The 16386-nt window shown below is 42.3% G+C and overlaps 1 protein-coding gene across 1 annotated transcript; it reads left to right on the top strand.

The window, feature by feature from the left end:
* The first annotated feature begins 3176 nt into the window (after positions 1 to 3176).
* PRDX1 (peroxiredoxin 1) lies at positions 3177 to 10368 on the top strand. Its single transcript, XM_058808530.1, has 6 exons — positions 3177 to 3302; positions 6064 to 6180; positions 6998 to 7151; positions 7418 to 7540; positions 8342 to 8472; positions 9988 to 10368. The coding sequence occupies exons 2-6, from the start codon at positions 6075 to 6077 to the stop codon at positions 10071 to 10073; spliced, it is 600 nt and encodes a 199-aa protein (XP_058664513.1). The 5' UTR covers positions 3177 to 3302; positions 6064 to 6074; the 3' UTR covers positions 10074 to 10368.
* Positions 10369 to 16386: the final 6018 nt, after the last annotated feature.

Here is a 16386-nt window from a genome sequence, read left to right as displayed (position 1 = left end):
CAACTAAAAACTGATTATCAGCTTTGACTTTTACTCCAGGATTCCATCTTTACAAGCAATTTATAAAGATTCAGAACTTAGAGGAAGATTAGATCAGAAATAAGACAATTGATACCTCTGGTGGGGCTTTGAAGAGCCTGTTACTTATTTCCAGAGAGATAAATCTGCTGCATATTCTGTCTTTGCTGCTCTGACTCGAACTGCTCAGGAGGCTTAAAGGTACAAAGGTCAATTAATCTCTTGGGTATGCATGCTACCAGATTTTTCTCTTGCACAGCCTGTTTTGATGAAATAAAGGAAAGTGGAAGAGAAGTGCAAGGACAAGGCAACAATTATAAGTAACGGGAAGCAGGAAATGAAGGAATAAAGGGGGAGAAACCACTGCTGAGTTTGATTTATTTATATGAAGACCATGGCAATCAGATCCATTTGAAAATCCACAATCTTCAAGCAGAAGGAAGATTCTTGAACTATGTAAATCTCACATATGAAAACTTTAACAAACCTCAGCCTCCAGTAATGTAATAGGGGAGCAAAAGAGAAAAGGTAAAGAAGACTAAAACATTTTGTCATCAAAAAGCAGTGGTTATCAAAACATACAGTAATAGCCTGCTAATTGAAAAAAAAATGCAGAGAAGAGGCAATTTTGACCTAGAAATAGAATCTTCACTTGATTCAAACAAGGAAAGCTAATAGGTGTGTTTTATATTTAATTACATGAAGTTGTTTCCATTAAAATGATTGTGCACAGCTGCTTGTGCATAAATGCCCCATGTTGCTGGCGTGTCAGCTGACTTTCTGCACATATTAAATTAAATTGTCCCCACATGGCCAGGACTCGACTCTGACTGTGCCTCTGGTAGTGCCATGTGTATGTAGGAGGTTTGGTACATTCAGGACTCGGTGGGCTTTTGGCACATGCAGTGATGAACTCCACAGGGAATGTGTGGGGTGTCCCAAAAAGCCCGCTGGCTTTTGAGGGCATGCAGGGACTACCTCTGCTGTGTGCTCCAGGGGCGTGCCCAGTGTTGCCAAATCCATTACTATTCCAGCTAAGTTTATCTTATGCTGGAAATCTTTGTTACTCTTACACAAAACCATTCTCAAATGCATGGAAACCCAAATGTGTGGTAATGTTCTGAAACAGGTCCAGTTTCTTTGCCTTTCTTTTTACACACAGCAGGGCATTTGTTTTTCACATCAGGGGCACATTCCCAACCAAGATACATGGGAGATACTGTGATCAAAATGATGGATGTGAAAGCTAGTTTGGCTCCCAGATTGGGTGGTTTCACTGCTCTGGCACTGCAGGGCCTGCCAGCTCCTCTTGGTTGATAGATGAAGTACTTATTGTGTCCCTGTCTGAGTGGATGGGTGCAGAGAGGCCTGCACTGGGCTCTGGTGCTCCATGCTAATCAGGTACCAGCTGATCCTGTCTGGCAGCTGTTTTAGCAGAACACAACAGCACAATTACACTGCTGTGGGGAGAGAACTCCATCCTTCCAGCACCTGTGGGGGTAAACATGTCCTTTATTTCCTGGAAAACACAGTTGTTTTAATCTAAGTAGCATCCGACATCTAAAGGTTGAGAAAGGCTACAGAAACCCAGCTGCTCACTGAGCAAGGAGTGGTCCCAACAATTTATTTTTCCAAAACCTCCAAAAACTGACATCTTGAAAGACAAGCTCAGAAATTAATCAAAAGTAATGAGGCCACAGACATATGAATGGAAAGGCAATGCTTACAGCACAAACCTGGAACAAACTGCAGACCAAAGTGGGTATATTGTGCATCTGAAAGTAAGAAAAATGAGCATAACAAGCATTAAAGGAGTCAGAAACCATGAGAAAGTCATTACTGCTTTGTCCATTGGTAAACATGCTGGAGTTGCAGAGGGACTACATTGTTCTGGAGGTTTTGATTAGGACTGCCTGACCTTTCAGGGGTTAATCTGTTCACAGGTTCATTGGCCTGAGGTGATGGGGAGGTACATACATGTCTCAATATATAGACCTTAATTCTCATAAGAACTGATGTTAAGAGAGCAAACTTCTTCCTGTAAAAGACTAAGCATGCTATAGCAATAGAAGTAGATAAATTAGTTACAAGAAAGTGAGTGCAGATTTTTTCCTGAGTCCATATATGCATGTTATTTGCTTTCATTATTTAAGGAATAATTTCATCTGGTCCCAAAATGAGTCATCTCTGGGTGAACAACCACATGGATATGGTCACCCAGCAACACTACACAGTGATCTTGGTTATAAGCATTTAAAGTTTGTTAATCCTTTGTGGTTTTCTACTCATTACAATTTATAATCAAGTTTTAACAGGTATAAGAAACACAACTGTAAACTGCAAACCAAATGAGTAAAAATCAGTTGGTGAGCACATTTATCACTTTTGACAGAAGCAAGAATTTTTGTCCTTGATATGGCTTAATGGCTTTTAGTATTCATTATTTAACAAAGCTTTCACATTTGAATTCAGAATTTGGCCCTTAAAAAGTACCACACTGCTCCTTCACTCTTGGATTCAAAGACAGTGCTTATGTGGAATTACTGAGGTTAAACATCCCTCAGAGCGGCATCACTACTGAATGATGCAAAACTCCCTGAAGTAACTGTATCTTCCAAGGGCTTCCATCTTGCCACTGAAGATCAACGGTTGCACTTTAAACTTGGTTTTCATCGTTCTTTTGCTGATTTGCATGACTGCAATCGGTGTTCCCATTGATGGAGAGGAATCAATGAAAGCCTTGGGAACGAGTATCAGGGAGAGGGGACAGTGGGTAGTGCAGAGCGAGAGGATGGAGATTTGACACTGCACTTTGCAACACTGCGAACACACATTGCTCTGCTCGTGAGAGGTTTCGTTTTATTTCTGTCAATGGCCAACACTTAATTCACATGAATGACATGCCAGTCATCCCTTACTCTCTCTCAAAGTCCTGTATACCCTCTGAGGACTTCAAATAATCATAGCTAGATCAATTAAGGCACTAAAAATGCCATCGCTTCTTGCACCAAGGCCATTAATCGTTTATAACCGCGGCGTTGGGTATTTCCACGGCGCTTCCCGGGGCTCTCTCCAGGGAATGATCTGCGCTCACTCGCACCCCGACGGCCCCGGATCTGCCAAGTCATGCTGCCCTTGCAGGCGCTGCCGCCCTCCCCTCCCGCCGCGTCCGCTCGCGAGATCCGCGCTGCTATAAAGGGGGCGGCGCGGCGGGGCTGCGGCACTCCGGGCCGGGCCGAGCCGAGCCGCTGCAGCTGCGTGTGCGGGACCGGTCTGCGCTCCGAGTGAGTGTGCGGGGCCGCGGGGCTTGCTGGGGGCTTTGCACAGTGTTTGGGTTTTTTTTTTTTTTAGTTTCATTTTATTTTTATGTGTTTTTTGCTACTGTTTTGGGTGGGCTTTTTGTTCGCTTTCCCCTCCCCCTCTGCGCAGATGCGCCCTTGAGCGAGGCGCGTAGGGCGAGCCCTTTCTCCCCGCGTCTCTCTCCCGGGGGATCGCGCTGCTGCGGCTGCCGCTTGCACCGCCGCGTTCAGTTTCCCTGGTGTTGGTGTGGCCTTTTTTTGGCGGGCAGAGCGAGCAGATAAGCCCTTCCAACGCGCGGGCCTTTATCAGCGCTGCGCGGGGAGGAGCCGCGGGGAGGGCCCGCGGGGGCAGCGCTCGGAGCGCCTGCAGGGAGCGGCCCCTTCCCCCGACAAGCGAGGCGGCATCTCGCTTCTAAGCATTAAAAAAAACCCCAAACCCGAGCGCTGGCTCGGGGACATGCAGGGGGCGGCTCCCCCTGTCCCAGAGCGGTGTAGGGACGATCCGGGCGGGGAAGGCTCGGAGGTCGCCTCGGAGCCCCTTGGGCGCCACGCGTGCCGCGGTCCGTGCGCGATGCCCGCGGTTCGGTACGGCGCCCCGACCGCGGCCGCGGTGGCCTGACCGCATTTTTGTGACAGTCTGAAGGTGGGAGTGGAAGGCTGATGGTGCGTTTTGAAACGGCCTTTCGCTTTTGTTCAAGCCACCCTAAAGGTATGAAATAGCTCATTCAAGAGAGCAGGCCTGCCTCATTATAATTGCAGTTTGAAGATAATTGAGGCCGTCTGCGGCTATGAGCATCAAAGATACTCTGGCCGGATTCGAGTGTATTTGATTTAAGGTGCTCATTGTACTGTCCTCCGGAATTAAAGGAAGTAACAATGATTCTGTGGTCTACTCCTCTGCGGGTTAGGAAATGCTGTGGCTAAAAATCCGAGCAGGACACGCGCTGACCCCACAAGGAGTAGCAGAAGGGTTGGCGGGTCACAGCGAGTGCTCTGAGGAAAGCACATGGCTCTTGAAGTGTGAGGCAACCAAGGGCTCCTGCAAATACTAAAAAGATTTTAGTGTTACCAGAGAAAGGGGCAATAACTTGTAATTTAGAAAGAGGAAGTATCAAAGAGCAGTCTGACCTTGAATACTTAATGAAGTACTCCAGAGGATTGCTGATGGAACAAATATAGAAGGACTGGCATAGTACTGAGCAAAAGGATGACCTTGAACTTGGATAATAGAAAATAATGTAATTCAGTGATAAAAATGTGGGGTCATGCACTCCAGGCCGAGCAGCTCTTGCTTATAAGATAAAACTTGCTAGTTGGAGGCATCTCAGATAAATATTGTGCTGTTGCTGTTCCCCTGTCCCTCTTGCAGAATTGCACTTTGAGAATCAAAGCTGCATTTGTGGGTACAGCATTCCTGATGTCCTCCTGCCAGGCTGCTTCACTGCATCCTACAAATGATCTCTAGTCCTGGCCACCACATTCTCTCCCAGTCTGCTGCAATTAAAGACTAAAAACCCTTGGATGAGCGTGGGGATAAGGAGCTTTGTTGCACAGTTAAAATTGCTGAATGTGTGGGTGCTTCTCAACATGAAAACTGAGAGGTGGATCGTTACTGTCAGGGTGTGTGAGAGAAACCTCCAAAAGCAAAACCATTGCTAAAAAGGGTAGGTGTGGGTTCAAAGCTAAGTATTTGACTTGTGGGCTAGTTCTCCAGGAAAAAAGTGGCTGGCAAGGGGGAGGGAGCCAAGAAATGAGGTGCTCTCAACCTTTTTTAGAACGGACTTGGTGCCTTGCAGGCACAACTTGGGACAATCCTTGGCTCTTGGCTTTCCTTAGCAACATGAGACTCATGCTAACCTTTGAGGTGCTTTTTACCTCTGAGGCAGCCAGTGCTGCAGTGTGTAGAACAAAGTGAAATAACTTTTAAGAATATGTTGTGATCTGCAGAAATTAGGTTTGTAGAGTTACCAATTTCAAAGATTATGCTCTGGAAGTCTTAAGGAGTTATACTGCACTCCCAGACTGAACAGAAATACTGCACAGGATGTATTACACATGACAGGCTTTTGGGGTAGACAGCCAGAAGTAGCATTCTCTTGTCCTTGTGTACCCTTTTATTATTTTTCAATAGACTCAAAGGGGAAGCAACCTGGCTGTACTGATTTAGTCTTGGTGAAATGGTAATTAACATAGAATATGATTTCCATCTGTGCCACGAGTCTTTCTGGTTGCAAATAAAAAAGGGTTGAATTGTTCAAAAGGGTAAAGTGTAGTTATTCAGAGCAATGTTCCCTGGGGATTAACAGAAGTTACTTTCTTTCAGAGTGAACAGGAAGCTCAAGTTTGAGGTCTTAAATTCCCTTGTAAAATTGAACAAGGTTCTTCTCATTGAAAGGTCTAAAAAACAGACTTTCCACTCCTCCACCACGTGGAATGATATGGTTTTCTGAGTACTAGTAAAGCTCTAGGCTAGCAGTTTCCCAGACTCTGAGCTGTTACTGGTTAGATAACCATTACTGCATCTTTAGGAGGCCATGAGCCATGCATTTTGAAGTGCTAGCAGTCTCTGTAGTGGCTCAACTACCCAGGTGTCAAAACTCATTTAACACTTAAGCCCTGTTGCAAGATTGAGTGCTGATAAACTGTCTTTGTTTAATCTAGATTGATAAAATGCTTTGAATAAATCCTTATTTCCAGGTGCAAATGTACCACCATCTAAACTGTATTGGTGTTAACTCCTGTCTAGGTTAAATCAAGATGTCTTCAGGAAAGGCTTTCATTGGCAAACCAGCTCCTGACTTTACTGCCACGGCTGTAATGCCAGATGGACAGTTCAAAGACATCAAACTCTCTGACTACAAAGGTAATTTCATGTACTTCTCTAATTACAGAGATAGTCTGGCCATAGGAAGGACTGGAGGGTATCTGAAGGTGCATCTTGGTTTGGCTTTGAAATGATAGTGACCACTTGGCAGTGGACTGAAGATCAGAACTTGTGCAGTGGTGGCTGCAGTATGCTTGGAAGGCTGTCAGCAGCATGACTGAGTGTCCCAGCTGTGATAACTGTTACCAGTGAGCATAAAACTCCTCTAAACTGTTACCTTGCACCAGGCTCGTTGCCCTGTATCATAATGAGGCTGGTGTAACATTTCCAGACTGTGGCACTGCAGCATCTTCTGTCTTACCTTTGTCAATGGAAAGTAAATTCTTTCATCTAACCAACAAAGTCCCTTTCTCTAGAGTGCTGGCAATATGTTTGCTTTGCCAAAAAACCTTCACTCAAAACAAAGGGAAAGCCTGAAGTAATCAAGTACTCATGTTGACGGCTTTAGAAATACATTTCTAATGATGCTGCAGGCTACATGAGGGTGATGAGTCAGTACAGAGTACTCACCTATTAAAATGTCTCCTTGGCTGGTAGCCTTTGAAGTCTGTGGCATTTCTCTGTTAGGGGTCAGCCATGGGGTCTGTTGGTGTAGCACACCCAGAGCTGTACTTGGGGCAGGCCCATGGGAGCAGACCCAAGAGACAAGCATTCCCTGTTAAATTTGACAGTCTGGGTTTGGGGAGTTCAGTTGGGTGGGGTTTTAAGGTGATTGTTTAGGTTTTTTCCTGTATTTTGGTGGGGTTTGGTTTTTCTTAAAAACCTAACAGATTCACCGCTTGTACTGCTTTTCTAGGAAAATATGTTGTGTTCTTCTTCTACCCCCTGGACTTCACTTTTGTCTGTCCAACTGAAATCATTGCCTACAGTGACAGAGCTGATGAATTCAAGAAAATCAACTGTGAAGTGATTGGAGCTTCTGTTGACTCTCACTTCTGTCACCTTGCCTGGTGAGAATCAGCCTTTTAACCCAACAAATTGTTCTGCCTGGTCTCAGTTCTTGCAGGAACTGAGTCCTGAGTGTATGCAAAGACACTTGGTAAGTATTGGTAGTGCCAGGTGCTGCTGAACAGAGCTGAGCATACTGGGCATCTGTTCTTTTCTTGCTGCATGGCAGATTGAGTATGATATTGCAGAAAGGATCTGCTTCTGTTGTACCTTGACCCCTCATTCTGAACTGCCCATGCTTTTAATGTATAAACTTTTCTTCTTTTAGGGTCAACACTCCTAAGAAGCAGGGAGGTTTGGGCACTATGAAAATCCCCCTGGTTTCTGACACAAAACGTGCCATTGCTAAAGACTATGGAGTGCTGAAGGAGGATGAAGGTATTGCATACAGGTAATGTGCCAGAGGTGGAAGAGCTGATAAGTTATGTTGCAATGCATAGAGATGAGCACAGAGCTTGTGTACACTTGAACACCTGCAGCCAGCTAAAGCTATTGGCTGTTGTAGCTGTGAGCTCCTGCAGGCTGTCAGACACTCCTGCCAGGGGAGGTGGTCCCTGGTTCTCTGTGGGGCTTAGGCTTCCTGTGCTTTTAGGTTAAATTCTGCTTCCCTTTGACTGCCTGCTGCTCAGTGCAGGAGTCTCATGCAGGTGAGCTGCAAACAGTGATAATGCAAGACTTGCATAGTCATGAACATGATTACAGGAATTTAATCTAGTGATCAAAGTACAGATTAATTAAACCCCAAGTCTTTAGTTGCTGTTCATAAGAGTTGCCAAAGGAGCTGAGCTTCTGCTAACTCCTAACCTGATGTTAGAGGATTGATGAGCTGTTGCTTGTTGTCTTTTTGAGAACAGTGTGCAGTTAATTTTTTGAATGTGAGAATGTCTCTCCTGGAATTTGTTTTTCCCTTGTGTTTCTCTTTTTCCCTACTAGTATCTTTCTTGAGTAGTATCTTCCTGTGTCAGTGCTCTGACTTGCCTCCTGTCCCTCGTAGTTCCCGTTGGGTTTACAGCTGCTATTGTTTCATTGCTGTGCATGCACCAAGGTGTTAGTTGCTAGGAAGAGGTCACAGTAAGTGGTACAAATAGTGCCATAATCAAATAGTGAACCTGAGGTTTTGAAACTCATATCAGTCTAATCAGCCTTTCAAGAGCTGTGCTTAACTTCAGGGCTGGTTTTTGTTTGCTTTTAGGGGTCTGTTCATAATTGATGAGAAGGGGATCTTGAGGCAGATTACAATCAATGATCTTCCTGTTGGCCGCTCTGTTGATGAAACCCTCAGACTTGTCCAGGCCTTCCAGTTTACAGATAAACATGGAGAAGGTAAGAGAGCCTTTCAATTTCATGTTTTCTCTATAGAACAGTATTAACTAGGCATATTAAATCAAGGATCACTGAAAAGTACTGAGCACATGTATCAATCTGTGCACTGCAGGTAATTGTGACTGTTGAAATGCAGCTGGTTCTGTAAATCTGCTTGTTGAAGGACACCATAATGCTTTATCCTATTCCATGCTGAGATTTCACCTAAATCAATTTGGTGATGGATGTCTTGTCCAGTACATAGAAGTTGCCTCTTTCAATTAGACACAGAACATACTTGAGACAGAAGTGAAGAACATTTAGTAACTTAGCCTGTAAGAGAAAGCTTGATTTAGATTCTGCTCTCAGGTTTGGTAGGTTGAGACCATCAATACTAATGTAGTGTTGTATGCAGCCTGTTAGACAAACTATTTAAATTCCTGAAAGTCTACTGATCTTTGTCAATATATAGTGAGGGTAAAATGGATGAGAGTCTCTGTTCCCATAGTTCAGGAGGAATAAGATGTTTGATATGGCCAGCTTTTCTGCAGGTGTGAAAGAAAAAAGACGCTGCAGATAAAAAGTTAGAACCAAGTTAGAGAAACTCAAAATTGCTATGCAGGTGTTAGTAGTCTTCAGTTGTCATTAACTGATGAGATGTGTTGCTGCTGGTTGTACTCACTGTGCTTCAGAAGTGGTAAATCAGGGGCAGGTTTTATTAAAATGAGCTGCTCTCGTGACTGTGGCATATAAATATATATTATGTGAGGAGACATATCAAACATTTGATGATGGAGAGGTCACATGTCATGCAAATGAAGCCTTTAGGGGTTTACTGTACCTTTGAGTAGTCAAAACCTGGCAAAAGGTTTTCCTTTAGAACTTCAGGACTGCAGTCACGTCTAAATCAGGACAGACCAGAGTAGATGTGTAGCAACACTCAAGCTGAGCATTCTGTGGCTAAAATTGCCAGTCCTGAGTGGAGCTAGCATCCAGCATTCCATGACAGTAAAGAAGGAATACTATTCAAAAAAGGCTGCTCAAGGAGCTGCTGGAAGTTTGAGACCCTGCAGCCTCTGCATTTTTGATAGCCATATAGGGGAACCAGTGACAGTTGAACACTTTTTCCCCTGCCCCTTTCAGCTGGAGGGCTGGACCAGGGTGGATTAAAGATAAGGGGAATACAGACTTGGCTGGATCCAAGGAGATAAGTGTAGTGTCGTGTTAGAGCCTTTCTGACCTGGCTGCTGGAGTTGGTCCTACCTTTGCTATCAAACTTCCCAGAAGCTTTTAAGTGGGGTTGGGAGAGCTGCTTGTGTAAAGGACCCGCTGTGTCTGGGCAGAAACCTGGTCTGGGTGTTACTGCCCAGTAAACAAATAGAAACAAGCCAAACAAAGCATCATGTGACACTAAATGCACTGTCTGTATGTTGCAAAGATCTGTACATGTTCTGAGTTGCTACTTTGCTTTAATGTTGTGTAAAACATGTTCTGCAGGAGCAGCTGGTAAGACTTTAAACATTCTTATCATTTCAGTGTGCCCAGCTGGCTGGAAGCCTGGGAGTGACACAATCAAGCCTGATGTTCAGAAAAGTAAAGAGTATTTCGCCAAGCAGAAATAAACATTCAGCCTGAGTGGAAACTAGTATGCCTTACATAAAGAGCAAGTATCAGTTACTGAACTTTGATTAAGTCATTGCATCTGAGTCAAGGGATCATGTTATAGTTATAACAGTAACTTTTTTACTTGAAGGAAAGTTTGTCCTGTTGACAGTACCTTCATAGCAAATCTTAACGATCAGTATCTGTACATCAAGCCCTGTTGACCTTAGTGACAATGCCGTGTCTGTGGTTAGCCATGTGTTACATAGAGCAGTGCTATCCTTTTGTAACTCTATTAAACTTGTGAAAAGAGCACACTGTCTACTGTTCTTGTGTGTTGTTATCAGGAGACCTGGGAGCAGTGCAGGCTGCACTTCTGAAAGCTTCCTGTCTTGAGATGTCTTGAGTCATAAAGGCCTTTTACTACAGCTCCATTAGAATGGAGAGAAATAAACTTAGTTTGCATGTTGAAGTAATAAAGTACACTCCTCACACTCTTCATGACTTGGCTGCTAGATGGAGGATCAGGCTGTCAGGCTTAAACTCTGGGCCCTGTGGTATTGCTTGGAGCATGTGGCTGACAAAGGTGGGGCATCTCCTCATGCACCATGTCAACTTAAGTCATTCTGGCATCTATGTTAGCCAAAGCTGACTGTTCATGTCATTCCTGGGTATCCAACATTGAGGGTGAATGCTGTCTCTGTGGGAGTGGAATACTGGGCTTTCTGGAAAGGAAACTTCCTTGGATATACAGCATTCATCCACAGTCTTTACTACTACGTCATGGAGGTGATAACATGCCAGTTATCCATTAGCTTGTAGTCATATGATCTGGATCAAAAGGATGACATTATAAAATCTGGTACTCAGGTGTGCTCAGCCTTGTCTTTAATCTTTGTATTTCAAGTGATTATGTAAAACTCAGAGCACATGACTGGCCTTAAGTTATACCAAAGCTGTGACTGCTGTGTAACTTCATAGTTCAGTGTGGTTTGTGATAGGAATAAACTTCAAAGCTGAGGACTTGGGTAATGAGCTCTTGCCTAACAATGGAAGGGAGTTAGAGCCCTGTGATCTTCATGTACCTGTGAAGATTAAATTCTTGCTGGACCTTGTAACCATCTTCAGCTCAGGTTGTAAACAAGTTCTGTCCTGCTTAAAGTCAGCAACACTAAAGATGAGGCCCAGGGCTACTTATGTCACTCAAAAGTGAAAGTTGTATGCCTTGAGTAGTAAACTTGGTTTGTACAGCTCCAAAAAGCCTTGGTCCCAAATAGTTCAATATCTACTAAAGTAGCTAATCCCCATGAAGATATGTGAAAGTAATGTTTAGCTTTCACTTCTGCTTAATTTTTTAAAAATCCAAAGTCTCAAGATAACACATGAGGCCAGCTTCCCAGGAAAGCATTGATAAGTAACAGGGGCATTTATATGGTTCAAAGTAAAGGAATATAAATGAGCGTGGCTGAGTGAGAAGTTACCAAACTTTCTTTTCCAGCAAGTGAAAAGGATTAAAGTTAGGGCTAAGTTAATGTAAAACTTAGCTCAGTTGTTATATTAGCCTTGAAATGTAAAATTCATTACAGTAGTTACTTGGAGGGCACTATGTCTCCAAGTGCCACATCTATAAAGCTTTTTTAATAATTCCTGGATAATAATTGTACCACTTCACTGGGCAGCTTGTTTCAATGCCCAACCACCCTTCCAGTGAACAAATCTTTGCTTGTATCTAATCCAGACGTGGTGCAAATTGCATTTCCTCTTGTCTCATTGCTCATTAGTTGGGAGAAAAGACCAAACCCACCTCACTACAACCCCTTTTAGGTAGTGGTACAGAGTGATTTTGTAGCTACTTGGTCACCTACCCCTGGACATAGAATACAGGGGTTCTCTGATGTTCTGCTCCTGAGCCTCTCTCCAAAAAGGGGATCTTTATGTGCCCATCCCAGGCCCTGGGAGGAAGGTGAGGGTCTGGGGGTGGTTCTGACCCCAGCAGCTCTGTGGCTGCTGTCAGGAGAGGTCAGAGCTGCCCTGCAGCACATCTGGGCATAGGAGTGTCCTGTAGAAACACCCCTTGGGTTCATTTCTTCATCCCACTCCTCTGGTGTCAGGAGTTTCCCTCACATGCTGTAATTTCCTGTGTCCTGCCCACCTTGAGCTCCCCCACATTGGGAGGCTGCAAACTGTACCTGCTTAAGGACCACAGTCACAGGTGAGTGATGATACTGTGAAAACTGCAAACAGCCAAGAAACCAAATCCCTGTGGATTAGGAACTGTATTACATGTGTGCATAAAAGGATTGACAGTAGGAATAAATGCAATTAAACAATTCCTTTTCATTCTTCAGCCACATGAGTCATTCCTGGGAAGGTTTGCTATGATGTCATTTTAATGTTTACATAATTTACATTTCTAAGAGAAGAACACACAAAAAATATGTAACAAAACTTCTTCAAACCAAGAAGATTATTATTATCTTTGTTTAAACTCTGTATTGATTTAGATATATCTTGGAATCTCCAGTAAGTGTTCAGAGGCTTACACCCCACTCCTTGCATCATGACATCTTAGACTGGTGTAACTTTTATGATACTCAAATAACTATAATTTATTTAGTTTTTTATTGTTCTAATCATTTATTGAGGTGGGTTTTTTCCATGGAGCAATGGATGCAGATGTGTTTTCGCTACAATATGAACTGCTTTTGCTTTCACAGCCAACAGGTGCCATATTTTCCAGTGAGGTAAAAACCTCCCTCAAGCAGTGCTGGAATTTGACAGGATGAGTAGCTGCCTATTGGCATTTTCCCTGAAGATGTAAATTAGAAAGGATAGATGTGATATTTGGTTGTTTGTTTTTTTTTTTTTTAATGTGTGAGTGCACATCCATTTTCCTAGTTTGAGTGTTTATTATAAATATAACCTTTACTCATTTATTTCTTTAGAACAGTCAGGTGAAGGAAAACTGAAATATATATTACTGTGTCTCTATCCTAGATCTCTTAATTTGTTGCTGATTGCTGTGATTCCTGGGGATTTATGTAAGCATTCCTCAGCTGGACAGGGGAGAGAAAATAGTGGAAGGTTCATGGGTCAAGGTAAGGACAGGGAGAGATAAGTTAATTGGCTTAATTTTACTACCAATCAAATTAGAGTAGGATAATGAGAAATAATGAGGCTGCAGGGGAATCTGCTCTGGAGCACCTCCTCCTCCTTTGTCACTGACCTGGTGTCTGCACAGCTGTTCCTCACATTCTCCCTCTCTCTCTGCAGCTGCAGGTTGTTGCACAATTGTCCCCCTTCTTAGCTCTGTTATCCCACAGATGGCTGCTGTTGGCTCCCTTGGAAGCTTCCAGGAGCTTCTCACCCCTGTCACCCCCTGCCTCTGCTACCAAACTTGGCCACACAAACCCAATACACACACATTGTGCTCTCAAATTATCTAGAATTAAAAAAAAAAAAAATATTCCCTCATGTTTGTGGTAGATATTTGTAATTAAGTTTTCAGATAATAGTGTTTGTGTAGGACCAACTTGATTTTTTTGGAATGTATAATACAAAGCTGTGCATCAGACAGAAATTCTATATATTATATCTTGGCATATATAGGGTGTGATGTTCGATAGTAAACACACAGAATCTAACCTTTACTAGATTTTGTACAACTTCTGAGTTAGTAATTTCAAAATTAACAACTGCATGTTTATATGTAGATGCTTAGAAGAAAGAAATTGCCTCTTAATGTTTAAAGAATTACACTTTGTTACAAAGCGAGCTTCTCAGTAGGTTTGAGAAACAGTATAAAAAGTTACTAATGTTTAAAAGTACTATTTTCTTAACAAGTATTCCATCCTTTTTATCAGGCCTTTGTTGAATATGTTATTGGATTGTCCAGCAAATCAATGAAGTTCAAAGAACAAAAGCAAGCATTTTATATCTCACAGGTATTGCAAAATGATGCCCTTTGGTTAGGAAAGTCTGTTTGCAAAAGCTCCATGAAAGCAGCTTTTAGTAATGCTACACATCAAAATAAGTTATGTAAAGATTATGCTAAAATACTCAGGTTTATTGTATTAATAGTCTGAAATTTTCAGTGGCTCTGGTGTTCAGTATTGTATTACATGACAGTCTGCAAATGTTCATCCTGATGCATATTTCTAGATTGACAGAGGACTTAAACCAGAAATGTCTTGGTTCTAATTTGCAAAGGGTGAAACGAGGGAAGTGCAGAGTAGTGGAATGTACCATGCTTAGACAATTAATTCAGAAAGTGTTAGTGTCTTCTTTTTAAAATAGAATTTAATGGTACATACAAAGAGAACACTGAACAAAGAAATCAAAGAAATGGTTTTTGCTCATGAATATAGTAGCTCTATTTTTAATCCTTGGAAAGAAAAAACAGAAGTTTGCCTTTAATGTAGAGTCAGACAAACTCTGCATTACCAACAGTCCTGTGCTGCACAGCCCTGGGTGGCTGCAGGAGAACGGGCTGTGAGTTGTTTGCAGTGTTCCTGAACAAGAGCTGAGCCTGTGGGAAGCAACTCTCACCACACCTAGTGATGAAAGGTTTGCTTCTATGTGAAATTTGGCTCTTTCACCTGAAACTTGAATCACTGTACATGTTATGGGGACACGTGTCTGAATTTAGAATGTTTCTGTTTGAGCTCAGATATGTGACTAAATATAGGTGAAGTCATTAAGGTTGCATTGTCCTCTGACACCAAGTCCAGTAGGTTTATGTCCCATATTCCACAGCAACAGATTTTTGAATTATCTGCACTGATGAGTAAAACCAATATCGTCTGTCTAGAAAGGAAAAAAAGTCTTCTATCTACACTTAATAAAACATCATAGCCTAAAATTGATGTATTTCATCAAATTCACTTTTTACAACAATAGGGCAGTTTTTTACATTTTGGAAGACTGAAGCAACAGTGATGATTCAGGAAGACTAGTCTGAACAATACTGGAAAAAAGGTTAATGACATGAAATTAATGCATTCACAGAAAGAGCTATGATTCTGCATAAATTTAGGAAAAAAAGGAAAATCCCTCTACTCCTTCTGTAATGCACTTAAAGGAATTTTCCTGTCTCATGGTTTGTTCTACACAAGGAAAAAACTCCAAGCAACTTAGTGTAAATGTGTCTGATCTTCAGAACTTTCAAGGCGTTTGGGGGAAAAGAAAACGTGCAGTTATTAAATTTGCTTTCTCACTGAGTTGTGTACAAACATCAACAAAGATAACATGAGAATTATAGATGTAATATTAATGAATGACAGTAGCCATTTCAAATATTTATATGCATATATGATCACATTTTGCAGATCTTGGTATATTACTGGAGATATTTTAATCATTCCACTAAATATCTTACTGCTTATTTTATGACAAAATATTCAATTCTTTCAAGTTTCCCACCGTATTTCCTAAGGAATGTGGACATCTTCTTGAGTACAGAGGGAAAAGAAAAGCTCATTTGTGTTCCTTGGTGCTCTGTTTCCTCCTTGAAAACCTAGAAGGGAAGTGCCCTGTTCTGTTTTCTGAAGGAAACATGATGGATGATCTGTCACAGGATATATGACAGCACAGGAAGCCAGTGTAACAGCAAAACCCCTCTCATGAATACATTTCTCTATTTTGGTAGATGAATCTCTGAAAGTTCAGCTTGCAGAGGTGCAGCTGTTTCTCCACTGCAGTGGGCAGCAAAACCACTTCCCTCAGAGGAAGAGTTTTGAACTGCTGCTGCTGAAGGCAGGATTCAAAGCTAATTTGTTAAACACATTTTTTGCATGAGGCTTAACAAAGAGTGCTGATAACCACAGTGGCACTGAGCAGTAGCTGCCACTATTCTTAACTTGGGGGTTTTTGATTCAATTGCAATTCAAGTCAATGTGCATTTTCAGAAATATAAGCCATGTCAAATAGCAGTTACACCAACTGAGCCTCAAACTTCTCAAAGAGAAATCAATTCCTGATTTCCAGGTGCATTTGGTCACAAATGAATAAAAGACCATGAATATTATACTGAATGAGTAAAATTATGCTTCTGATCCAGAGGAGGGCAATCTAGGTCTAAAAAAATCCCCAAACAAAAACATAGCAAAAAACCCAACCCAAATGAGACTTTAAAACCGCCATCAAAACAACAAACTAGAAGAGTTCCCTGCTCTCCTAAGTTTGGCTATTTTTGATTGACACACCAGCACACATTTACACAGCAAAGCATCTTTAGTTTTCCATAGTTCAGAGGAAAGCAGCATTGCTACAAGCCACTCTTTTTATGGGAGAAAGAAAAAGTCAGTATCAGGAATTAAGTTTGCCACGCTCTTC

Source organism: Ammospiza caudacuta, chromosome 7, assembly GCF_027887145.1.
Source record: "Ammospiza caudacuta isolate bAmmCau1 chromosome 7, bAmmCau1.pri, whole genome shotgun sequence".
In the NCBI taxonomy this organism is placed as follows: domain Eukaryota; kingdom Metazoa; phylum Chordata; class Aves; order Passeriformes; family Passerellidae; genus Ammospiza; species Ammospiza caudacuta.
The sequence above is the reverse complement of the archived record's forward strand: the minus strand, read 5'-3'. Positions and strand labels throughout refer to the sequence as shown.